This window comes from Ictidomys tridecemlineatus, chromosome 11 (assembly GCF_052094955.1).
Source record: "Ictidomys tridecemlineatus isolate mIctTri1 chromosome 11, mIctTri1.hap1, whole genome shotgun sequence".
Taxonomy (NCBI): domain Eukaryota; kingdom Metazoa; phylum Chordata; class Mammalia; order Rodentia; family Sciuridae; genus Ictidomys; species Ictidomys tridecemlineatus.
Window position 1 is genome coordinate 36,227,457 of NC_135487.1, and position 12,882 is coordinate 36,240,338.

At 43.7% G+C, this 12,882-nt stretch overlaps 2 protein-coding genes across 6 annotated transcripts in view; both read right to left on the bottom strand.

The window, feature by feature from the left end:
- Nucleotides 1-12,882, bottom strand: part of Agbl4 (AGBL carboxypeptidase 4) — a 1,323,233-nt gene that overhangs the window by 221,624 nt on the left and 1,088,727 nt on the right. The gene's annotated exons all lie outside the window — the stretch shown is intronic.
- Nucleotides 1-12,882, bottom strand: part of Bend5 (BEN domain containing 5) — a 46,668-nt gene that overhangs the window by 20,799 nt on the left and 12,987 nt on the right. For 2 of the 4 annotated variants that reach the window (XM_005318015.5, XM_021720327.3), the window contains 2 exons: nucleotides 10,604-10,737; nucleotides 8,173-8,557 (listed from right to left, as the gene is read on the bottom strand). In XM_005318015.5, the coding sequence (XP_005318072.1) occupies nucleotides 8,173-8,557; nucleotides 10,604-10,737 (519 nt within the window). Of the gene's footprint in view, nucleotides 1-8,172; nucleotides 8,640-10,603; nucleotides 10,738-12,882 lie in introns of all 4 variants that reach the window. The other 2 variants (XM_021720343.3, XM_021720351.3) reach the window with 2 other exon arrangements.

Below are 12,882 nucleotides of genomic sequence, written 5' to 3' on the forward strand. Positions count from 1 at the left end.
CGATTGCCTGAGATGCTATTCACTTCCTCTTCATTTGGATAAATCAAACTAAGTTCCTTAAGTTGTGGCCTTCTACAGCCACCTACAGCACCCCCACCCAGTCTTGGAAGAACCTTCTTCTATATCCTCTCCCAACAGCAAGAGACTAGGAGCAAAGCAAGCCTCTCGCTGTATTCCACTGAGGATGCGACTCTTGACTCTTTGTCACTGACAGGGTCTTATCTATTTCATTTCCCCATGGAAAGCACAGGGCCACAGGAAGAATCCAACAAATGTTTTCTGCATAAAAACATTTCCATATGGCCAGAGCTGTGCAGTGACAGGAGGGGCTGCATTAGATGGCAGCAAGTGAGCATTCTATTCTAGGAGGCCAGGGTAGGAGAATGAACTAGGTGGGTCCTGGATGCCTAGAAATTCCTTCCTAACCACCAAGCACCCCTGGGGCAGCAAGAGAGGGTGTGGCCAGCCTCCAGGTCTTGCTGAGTCCTGGCAGCTAGACTGATTCCATCCATTTGCATCCACTAAGCATCAACCTTCTAGTGCTTCATAAACAAAACAAAACAAAACAAAACAAAAACAAAAACAAATACTCAGATTCCTCACAGCACAGCGTGTCCTTTCCTCTCTCTGGGCTCTAGCTTTCCCAACAATAAGATAGGACTGAAACACTGAATTGGGTTCTCTCTATAGATAATTTCTATGAAAACTCTAGAAATTTTCTGGTGACATCTTGAGGCCATGTAGTCTGGAAAGGAAGAAACTATAAAGAAATGGTGGGCTTTTAAATTAAGCAGGAAATATCCATCTTACAGTGCATAGGTTCTGTAGTCCCCAAACCCACTGCAGCACATGTAGATCTAATTGTGAGGGCAGGTAGAGGAGGGGACGGTGCGGCAGAAGCACAGGGGCTGAGTGACTAAACAGACTTCCTCATACATGGAACAATGAGATAGGACTCAGTCTAAAACCTTGTTCTACCATTTCCTGGGTGTGTGGCCTTAGGCAAGTTACCAAATCTCTCTGAACCTATTTCCTCTTCTGATGATCATATCCACCACTGAGGTTGTTTTATATATGAAAAGTCCTCAGCATCTGGTCCAAGAGGTGCCAGAAGAGCAGCTTTTGTCTATATCAAACTCTTTCCCACCTGCATCTCCTAACTAGAAAATACAGCAGCAAAGAAGTCTATAACAAGATGAAACTGAAGGAAAAGACCCATTTTAATGGAAGAGAACATCTCACTCTGGCAAGAGGGGAAAACCTAGTAACTTCCTCTGGGTGTTCTCACTACCTGAGCACTTAGCAAAGAGATAGCCTAGAGACAGATATCCCTCAGTTTCATCCCCATGGTCCCCAGGAAAATGGACTCCGGGAAGAAAGAAGAAGAAGGATTGTTCAGACACTCTGAAATAGACTTTTAAAATATCTGGGATGAACTGTGGTTAATTCTGATACAGTCAACAGAGCAAAACACATCCTTCAAAATGGAATATGACCAAGATCTTTCAGATAAATGACTGCAGCCCTCACTATTAGAACTCTTACTGCCATCAAAGCAGAGGAGGTACAGGGGACAGTGAATTGTGGCACTGCTGAGGTGAAAGGCAGACTGTATTGTCCCTCTACAGGGACAATAGGACAACCTGACTGGCCTGAGGGGCTCCTGCCTGTCCTCTTCAGCCTCTCTCAAAGCCCAACTTTTCCCCCTGCTCCTGCTCTATGGTGAGAATGATTGAGGGCTGGAAGAGATGGAAAAGGGCTCTGAGATAAACACACCTCAGGAAGAATCCCTGTCAAAAAGGAAACTGAGCCGTAACTGGTGATGTCTCAAAGCAGACATAAGGTCAAAGGGAGTGATGAGAATGTGAGGTGAGAAGATGAAATTCTGCTTAGGAAAATTGGGGGAGAGAGGGCAGACAATTTTACTAACTACAGACCAGGCACAGTTATAAAATGGACTAGTCAAATACAACTTCTGAGCTTAGAAGGGGAAGTAGGGGTTGGCCAACTAGGGGTTGGTTGTTCTGCTGTAGGATGAGTACCTGTGAAGTGTCAAACACTGTACACACATTATTTCTTGTACATCTTCAAGTGATCCTACATCTTAATTTAGAACCTACCAGTACCTACTATGTGCCAATCTCTGGGAAAACATCTTTACGGCATTTGTTCAGTTAATTCTCTGAAGAACCATATGGTTGGTACTATAATTGACCGTTTTATACACTAAGGCCCAGGAAATTAAGTAACTTGCCCAAGGTAACAAAATAAGAGCCCAGAAGAGTCAGATTTTAAGTCTCCAATACTTCTGACCTCAGGGACCATAAGTCTCCAATACTTCTGACCTCAGGGCTCTTCATCTTGAAGCTGGGTGTCCTGCCTGGGTGTGGTGGGCTTTATGATACCCATTTTACAGAAAACAGAATGAGAAGTGTTAAATTATCTGCTTGAAGTTACACAGGCAATGAATTAAGAGAACTGATATTCAAACCCAAGCAATATCTGTTGCTGAAGCCTCCAGTACAGGGGAAACCCAGCAGGAAGCATTTGGCTGACATTAGCTGCCTTTTCTAAGGCTCCATCAGAGATTTGGGCTTAAAGAAGCCAGCTCCAACCACAAAGGATTTTAAAGATCAAAGCTGGTATTTTAACAGACCTTGGACAGACACAGGGCATAAACTCAGAGGGTTACAGAGGTGTTAGCAATCCAGCTCTGAAGAGCCAAGACAGATATGCAGGCCACATGACTTTCTCCTTCTTCAAAAATTTTAACCAGCTTATGATGTAGCCAACAGGGACATTATCTCTTCTTTTCACATTCTCTTCTCTCAAATGGAGATAATAATCTTTACCTGGCCTTGCAAGGCTACTGGACTAGTCCAATGAGATAAAAATGTACAGTGCTATGCACATGTAAATTACTATTATTATTATTATTATTATTATTATCTGTGCCTCTTCTGGTCAGAATTCATCATTTCTTCCTACTTTCCTTTTTAAAATACACACAAAATCTAAAATTATCACCTGCCTCCCTCCTGCAATTACAGCGCTGATTTTATTCTGCCTGGTGTCCTGTGTACACTTGGTGCCACCATTAGACCTGTGTGTCTCCTGAAAGCAAGGATTATGTCTCCTTCATATTCCTCACAGAGCCCTTTAGCACCTTACCTCAACTAATGTTATCTGACTCACACCAAAAGAAATTACACTATGTAATTGGTACTTATGGTGTTAAAAACTGGTTGGTAGGGGGCGATTCCTAAGCCTTGGTCCTTATCTACTAAGAATAAAGAAACTAGCTGAGGAGAAACTGAGAAAGGCCCTAGGGATGATTCCACTTTCATGCAAGGGTGCTTGCCCTCTCCCTGGGTCTCTACTGTTCTGTTTCCCCTCACCCCTAGGAATTCACTGAGGCTGGGTTTCAAAAATATTCACATACTAGCTTCTGAATATTTAAAAAAGGGACCCTGTCTCATTTATTTCTGTATTTCCAGCACCTAACCCAGTCTTGGCACAAAAGGATACGCTCAATATGTTTGTTGAAGAAAAGAAAGACTTGGGGCTGGGGATGTGGCTCAAGCGGTAGCGCGCTCGCCTGGCATGCGTGCGGCACGGGTTCGATCCTCAGCCCCACATACCAACAAAGATGTTGTGTCCGCCAAGAACTGAAAAATAAATAATAAAAATTCTCTCTCTCTCTCTCTCTTTAAAAAAAAAAAAAAAGAAAAGAAAAGAAAGACTAAATGAATGACCAAGGAGGTCAACAAGTGTGTGCACTGTCAATCAGAACACCTTCATGCTCCCCACATCTGTAGCATTTACTTCTCCAGGGGAGGGTGGGCAGGAAAGGGAAGAAAAGGAAAAGCTAAGGGCAATTATTGAACACTTACAGTATGCTGGTGACAGGGCTAAATTCTACATTTGCTTCTTCATTTAATTTTGACAGTTGTCATGGAAGACTTCAGAAAGGACACTCAAGGGACAGGGGCAAGATCCTGAGCCATTAGAAATAGGGCTGTTTCCCATGCTAAGATCATGGAAAAGGAAAATTATGTTCTATAAAGAGAAGACTGCAGAGTCCCACTTAGGGTCTGCAGAGTCATCCCCAAGTGAGTGACAATGAAATCGAAGGGCTATAGAAGAAGGCCGTATGGGTGTGGGTTCAGAGAGAAGCACATTGGACCAGGGAAGGAGGCCCCTGGCAATAGACCAGTGACACTTTCTGAACATGTTTCTTCATTAGCAAAATAAGGGCAACAGCCTATATCCTCTCTCAGTTCTTTCACAGTCCTACGGCTCCATGTTGTAGAGCATGACTCCATGTTCTGGTTAAATACATTTTTTAATTTTTGAAAAATAAATGAAAGAAGATTGAATAAACACACAATGAAGAATTAAACCATCTACTGAAGTCTTTGCAACAACTTCTACCATCTTGCTGTATCCCCACACTTCTGTGTAGGACTCCACCTTCTGTCTCCATCCTCCCCAACCATTTTAACACCTGGCTGCTAAAGGACAAGCTCCCTACTCCAAGGCCCTCCTGAGCCTCAAGAGGCCAGGCCAGGCTCTCCACTCCTTCCCATTTATCACCTGCAGGACCCCACTGCCTGAGAAGTCTACAGTGCTTCTTCTAGACAGGGAGTGTTCCTTTTAAAACTGAGCATCTCCTGACCAGATGGTCTCCCCTGGTTTCTGAATTTGCCTATTAGGGTATGAGTGATCCAGTATCAAAGTGGACAAAGGCTTTTGGGCTGGTGTCTCGGTCAGTGGGTAGGTGAAATACTCATGAACAGACCTCCAAGAGCAATGCTCACGCCAGGCCTAGGGGATGGAAGATAGCAAAGCCCAGCTCCACATCAAGCCAGAATGTGTTCCCTAGAGCACACATGGAATTGAGAGTTGATCAAGGGTCTCTCACTCACTTTCTGTCTGCTTTATTTCTTGGTGTTGTTCACAGATCAAGAGCTGGTAGAGCAGGGCTGTCTTCCTAGACTCACCAAGAAGGAGAGCTCCACCTTAAAATGCTAGCCTCTTCTCCACTACTGTTTATTACAAATTTTAATCACATGTTTACCTCCATCCCCACACTCTGCCTGCCTTCTGATGTTTTGTTTTCTTTCTATCTCCCAAGTTCCTAGGCTCAGAAAATATTTGGTTGATGCCAGCTGAATAATTGAATGAACACTGAACAAACACATATAACCCCTTTATCTTCTTTTACAGAAAAAGGTCATGAGAGGCAGAAAAGTGAGTTAACCTGTCTATGATCATACAGCAAACTGCTGATTGGGGGAGACAGAGTTAAAAGCCAAACTTGGCCCAGTCTTAGTTCCTCCACTAAATGTCATGGAAAAGGTCCTAACAGTAACTGAGTACCTACCAGAATGCCAGGCACTATGCTGTATGTCACAAGGTTGTAAAGGGGAAAGTCACATTTTATAGATGAGGACACTGAGGTTCAGACAAGGGCTCTCTGCCTAGACTGCCCCCCCAAGCTTCCCCCCTACTCACTCTAGACTGGATGAAAAAACTCACCCTTCAAGCTTCAGCTTAGAAGTCTTTTTCTTCAGGAAGCCATTCTTCCCTCCCCGCAAGAATTTTCTGGGGTCCCTTATCAGTATGCCTAGCCCTCTGTGCTTTTGTCTCTATGGTGGCATCTGTGTACTGTGCCATTATTGATTCGGTGTCTGTCTCCCTCACCAAACTCCGGAGCTTCTCAAGGGCAGAGGGCAAGGACTGTATCCCAAATAAACAGAACTCTCATTTACCACTAGGCAAAGAACCTGGTGTGCAGCACGAGACCAATAAATATTTATAGGAGAGAAGAGGAACAAGGGAAGGAAGAAAGAGAGGAAGGAATGAAAGGTTTCTAAAGCCACAGAGTTGGGAAGTAGGGAAGTTGGTATTGGAATCCAGGCCTACCTGGTTCCAAAGATTATACTCTTTCCGTAAAAATATACAGATGCCTCTTATTGATAGAGACCCTTTTATTACTATGACCCTTGTGGATTTTTCTTAGAACTTAAATTTCCATTCTTCAGTTAATATGTGCTAATCAATAGATGTTAAGCTTTCCAGGCTGGGGACAATGGATGCCCACAACCCTGAGAGCACAGGGTATAGCACATGGTAGGATCTCCAAGCATACTGTGGCTTTAGCTCATCCTGTTGTGATGATATCTGTGACTCAGAACAGGGAAGAGCTAGCCACCCGCCCTCACAGGGATGGCAGAGCCAGGAAAGTCAAGACACAAAAACTATGGCCAGAGTCAGGTCTATCTACATACTTTAAAATGAAAAAAAGCATATGCTCTTGCTAAATGCAGTGTCTCATTGCCCGAGGTTCAGGAGTGGTTTCTAGAGTTTAAACTCAGTTCATGACCATGCAAAACAGGTAGTTTCCCGGGGCAGTGAAATAATGGTGAGGAGAGGTTTTGTTGTTAGTGTGCCTCATCCTCCACCAAGAAGTTCACAAAAGACATAACACACACAGCACAGTGAACATACAAATTATTCACTTGAAGATCAGGAAACATTTTTTTTTTCTCTCTCTGAAAATTTCAGTTCTTTCACCATCCTTCACCCCCACTCTAAGATGAACACAGCTTTCTCAAATTTTTCCATTTGTGGTTTCTCTTTGAAATTTTATTTGAATAAAGAATTTCAATATTTCTGAAGTTACAAATCACTTGTGACCTCCAGTATCATTGTGAACCTTGACGGGCTAAGGTTTTTGGGGACCATGGTTGAGGTGAAGGCAGCGGTGGGGAGTGGGAAAGTTACTACCCAAGAATCAGGTAATGTGGTCTGAGACACAGCTCTGCCTCCAACTTGCTGAGTAACTCTAGCATGTCCTACTCTAGTCTCCTTCTCTGTTGCAGGTGCATGAAAAGGCCTCTCTCTGACTCCTTGAGCTATTGAGACAATACCTTGGGGACATACTTTAAGAGGCAAAAAGTACCAGCAAATATAAGGCAGGTAAAAGCACAATTATCTAAACAAATAAAAAAGGAAAGGAGCTTTGCACATAAATATATTACCTAGATCACAGAAATCTACTTGAATGAAGTATTTGATTTAAACTTTGAGAACAGACCTGTGTTTCTGGACTAGATTACTCCCCTTTTCAAGCAAAGCACCCTGACTGGGGTTAATTATTATCTTCAGGGGCCATGGAGGCTATGAACTTGTGTTACAGTGATCTTCTCAGTATTGACTACTCTCTGCCCTTCACAGTTGTGGATTCTTATATTCTGAAGGAGCTTTTCTGTCTTGTCCTCTCTGGTAAGCACACATTTCTCCCTATTGTCAAGGCTGCTACCTTTCAGATTTCCCCTCATTCCTGCTTCTAAATCACTTCAGATGAAAAAAACCTAAAAGCTTGGTTAGTTGAAATCTGGTATAATATAAAAAGGCTATTAAGTCCTTCTATGAGCAAACCAAAGGAATTTTATACATCTTTCTAGTCATGTACCTCCCTGCTCAAAAGCTTTTCAGTACTTTCCATTCCTGCACAATGGAGTCTAAGCCACCCAGTTTTCAAGGCCTTCTACCATCCACACTCAGAGCACATCTGCAGTACCCTTTTTAGTACAGTCTAGGTGTTTTCCCATACTCATGTGTACTGCCCTTGGCCTCCTCCTGTGCCTTGAAATAGTGCCCACCTGTCCAAGGCCCAGTTCCTTCCTGAAGTTCTCCTCATGTCCTCCGTTACAAATAACCACTCCACACCCTGAACTTCCAGCATCCCTTCTGTGGCCTCCATTACTTTCTGACTAACTGGAATACAAGTTTTTAGGATCATGTCTAGTTCTCTTTACTGACCTGAGACCTCTTTGGAGAGGGATTTTATAATGCCTGGCAATGCCTCTTGCTAAAAGAATACATAAATTAACAGTAACAAATGTTTTGTCAGCCTTTGTTCTCTAAGTCACGTTCCCCAGTGTTCCCATCACAGTGTGCCCACTGCTGCAGCCATGAGCTCCTATCAGATATACTGAGAGAGGGAAGTGACTTGTCCTTAGGGAACTGCAGAGCCCGGTCTCTGTCCCTCCCTGGCTTCTGCCCCTTGCCTTGGCCTATCTCTCTGTTTAGCCCTCCTGGAAGAGGAGCTGAAAAAAAAATGTCCCCCATTTGGAGTGGTAGGTGGTCTGCTGGGGCACTCACCACTGCCAAGCCGTAGGAGCAACACATCCTGGAGCCTCCGGTTGAGGTCGCGGAGCTCCTTCATTTCAGACACGAGTGCCCCATACTCCTTGAGCTTCTTGGCCTGCTGCACCAGCTGCCTCCGAGTCCGCTCCAGCTCCTGCTGGAGGTGGCGCATCTCCTCCTGTTGCTGCTGGTAGTTGCGCAGCAACTCTTCATACAGAGCCCGGGGCACAACAGCATCCTCTAGACTGTCCATGTCCTCTGTGCCTGGGGAGGCCTCCACGAAGACCTCCTCAGGACAAGTGCTGTGGCCCAGGCTCAGGCCGTTCTGCTTCTCTAGCCGAGCCACCACTGCCTCGATGCTCTTGTGCGCCACTTCGCTCGGCTTCCGCCCCTCAGGTCTCTGTGTAGGACAACGAGAATCAGTTCAGGCAAGGGCAGCTGGGACTTTCTTGGACTGCAGCTCAATATTTCCCCAGACAATCCTAGAATCACAGAACCACAGAACATCAGTGTTTGTAGACAGCTGTGTAAACACTCAGTAAAAGCCCTTCATTTTACAAGTGGGAAAATGGAGGTCCAGAGTGTGGAAGGGGCTTGCCAAAGTCATATGGTCAGTTGGTGGCAGAACCAAGGCCAGCACTTTTTCCATTCCACCACTCTGCCTCCTGGATGTATATACCATGGCCACCCTTCCAAATTCCCCAGCTCCCCACATCCACGATGCCTGAGCAGTCACTTGCTCTTGTGGGGTGATCAATATATATTTGCAAAGAATTAGGGAAAAATCAGGACAGGCCACACCATCACAGGGGAATGATACTCAAATCTCTTCCACAACAAAATAAGAAAATAAAAAAGGCCACTCTACCAATGTAACCTTTTCAAGAATGCTTTATTTGGGAAGAATGTTAAAAACTCTAATCCACTCTAATATAGGACAGTAAAAATGTCTTATTTTCTGTTTCTCCACTGCCTACTCACTCAGAACTGGCACTTGGCAGGATCTTGTTAAATGTTTTACTCAACTGAAAACTTCAAAGAATGCTAGTATTGGAGGGTACTCAGTTTCCCTCATTTTGAGGAAATTGAGGCCCAGAGATGGGAATAACCACACTCAGTATCACATGGTGAGTTAAAGAACAGAGTTAGAATCAGCATTTGAACTGAATTTCCTACAAGGCTCCTTCCCCCACATCTATCAGCCTCTCCCTCATCAAGACAGTGGGTTCAGAGAGGAATGTCCACTTAGAAGAGGATTACCCATGACTATCCAGAGTTGGGGACTTAGCTGCCTGAGGAAATTCCTGCTCAAGGGGACAAAGCTTGCACTGAGGGAACTGGGAGTTACAGGACCAGCTGAACTCTTTACCCAGGGCTGGAGGTTAGGAGCTCTCCTGACTGAGGGCATGTGTGGGAGGTGCAGACAACTGAGGACACAAGATTCTGGACAACTTAACTACCTTGGGCAGGCCTATCTTAACCTTTCACTGAGTTTTGGGAAATTAAAGGGAAACAAAACAAAACAAAGCCATGACTATGAGATTGAGTAACAGGATGAAATCCTATGTTCTTTTATCTGCAGTGATAAAGTACTAGTATAGATGATTTTAGCAGCTTAAATTGTAATGATCACTTACACATCACTATATTGTGAGACCCTGGGCCTAGGGTCTAGCTAATCTCTGGGTAATCTGCATGAGCTAAGGGGCCACAGCAGGGGTGCCACAAGTGGCATGAATTGAATTCAACATCATATTTTGCACTAGGCCTTGGGAACAACCTTGATCTTGTGTCCCAAATCAGATCATGTTCAATGCAGAAGTCACCCTTTTTCCTTCTTTTCCTTCTCCCTTCCTCTGGGATACTCACTACACAAAACAAAACAGCTAGCTTGCTGAACAAGATTTCTAGCAAGTGTTCAAAGTGAAGGCAGCAGGAGGCCAACTGGGGCCTATAGCAAGGAAATGCCACCTCATGTAAAAGTCTTCATCCAAACCAGGGTCCCACAAATGCCCTCTGTGGTCCTTGCTAACATCTTTTCACAATGAGTCCACCCTTAGCTATTTGGGCCATCTGAGAGTGACTAGCTCTAAATTGCTGCTCAAGACCAAGAGATTCTTAATGTTCCTGGAACTCAGCAGTGACCTCTCCAGAGCTGTGGTCAGGAAGAAACACATTGTTCCAAACCCCTAGCAGTGATGACACTGCACAGACCATGCAAACGGGACTGTGCTTGGTGGCACAGCATAAATCAGGGCTCCCCGGAAAGTGGGCCAGCGAGGCAAATGCACATGAGCTGTCCCAAGTCTCCTCCACCCTGAAAAAATCATGAACTATGATACCAGGGGACATTTTATGTGGGGAAGGAGGCCAGATTAAAATTCTTTAGCTATGAGAAATATAAAAATGTCCCACATACTTCTAAGAAGAGCAAAGATTTTGTTACCTTGATGTGTCTAAGTTGTAAATCTTCTTCCCCATAATCTTTAACCTCCCCATCTTCTTCTATGTGATTGAGGGAAAGTTTGGGGATTTTTATTTTCTTCTGCATCACACTGTTTTCAAGGTCAGATTTGTCTTCTAAAATGCATATCAAGAGAACAACGTTAATCATGAATCAAAATGGTTAAAAAGCCCCAAACCTCAAATTCTAGAAAATGACTGAGGCCAGACCAGTTAAAAAATAAAAGTATTATTGTCCTGCATGTACAGATCCTAAGAGTAAGGAGCAGGGCAGATCCACCTCTAGGATGGAGGGTATTTGCTAAAAGCACTGTCACAAAAAGTGCTGAAACAGCACCCAAATGAATTCACTTAGGGGTCAAAGTTCAATTTAGAGAGTAGGCTTTATGGAATTCTAGACTCTTGGAATTGAACTGCCTCTAGACTGTCATCTGGTCTGAATTTAACTGGTATATGAACCCCTCAATAATCCAGATCTTTATAAGCCAAGTATCTTCCCAGAAAAACCTGTTGGGTTTCTGCCAGCTCAGACAACAGTGGCACAAGAGGGATAATATCCCTTTGAAGGTAAGGTCTAAGCTGGAAGGGCATGGAACTCCCCACAGTCCTGACGCAAGACAGGCTAAGTAAGGTAGATATGGGAAGAGTAATGAGTAATATTTACTGCCTTTTTAATTGAATTAAATCATAGAAGGAGGAACTTCAGTAACCAACTGGTCCAACTCTCATTTCACAGATGAGGAAACTCAACCCAAAAGATGGGTAAGGCCTGCCCAAAGCGCAGGTCTGAGGAACAGCCAGGAGTGGAAAACTTCCAATGGGCTTAAAACATGTACTGAAGTGTGCTACAAACTGTAAAGTGCTACATCAATACAAAACAATATGATTTCTCCTCACTTTCTCATTGTTTAAGTGCAACCTCAGAGAATCTGTAAGAGTTTTGTTTTGTTTTGTTTCTGCACAGATTTCAAACTATACTTCCCAGATCTGTCTCTCATGGGAGGTGTCAAAAGTAAAAGTTCAAATGCTAGGGCTCCAGAGATAGAAATCTGAACCCACTCTGGAATTGGCCCCCTGTGGTAAAATAGTTTGTGTTCTGGGCTTGAATTGAGACTTTGGGAACCATTATTTCTTACACTCCCCAAAGGCTGCTACTGTTGTACTTTAAGTGCAGTCTCTAGCATGTTACCCAAAGCATGACACACCCCGTAGTTGGTTAAATCCAGTCTCCAAGGGTCTTCATGCATGAATGTGTTTGTCTGTGTTAAGATGGCCTTACACCTCATCCAGGCCATGGTGGGTGAGGTGTAAGGCCATCTCCTTACAACTTGTTAGTAAAGCTGAGAAGGATGCTTATTAATGAATGTACTCAAATGCTAAGTCTTTCTAAATGGTCTTAGGAATAGAGGCCTAGATTATCAAAGGTGGGACTTGAGTCAGAAACACCTGGTTGGCCCTCAGCCATTCCATGACAGGGGAAGGAGAGGCGAGCAAGATCTTAGTCTCCAAGCTCAGGCCTCTCCTCCATAACCAGAGTTTTAGGGATGATAGCAGGAAAGTCACACAATTCACCAAACTATGCTGTCACCCTAGGCACTCAAAGAATGGGACATTATACTTGGTATTATCAATGTACCTAAATCATTTTATCACTTTAAGAATAAGGTGAAAAAGATCTAATTTCAAAAACAAAGAAATGACTTAAGCAGGGTATGAGTATAAAGGAAATACCCAGGAAAAAAGAGGTGGCCTTATTAAATAACCTCCTACTGATTAAAAACAACCCTTCCCACTGACCAGAGGAATAATCCTTGGGTTCTGTTCTCACAAGAATGACCTGTTCTTATTCACTTTGTAGCTATAATATACATCCAATGGGTTAGGCCTGAATAACAGTGGGGACTTGGGCATTTCCAAAAGAGCAATAGCTTCTCTCCTACAAATAATTGTTGATTCTTTCTAAGGTTAAAATAAAAATATCTAAAATATAAAACTTAAAGATTAAGTATTTCAAATGAAATTATCCTGACATGGTGTGCACACAGTGTGTGTGTCAGCATGTGTGCATACACGCACATGTAGAAGACAGCAGACGAGAGGGTGGTACTAGGACTTTTGATAGTGTGTATTGGAGGCAGAGCTCCTGAGCTAGCTTTCAGTTTGACAAGTTCAATGGAGAAAGTTTGAGATGCAACCACCAAACTGGAAATGACAAGCTGTGCTTTACTTTCCTAAGCTGAAAGTGTGTAGCTCGATATTGTG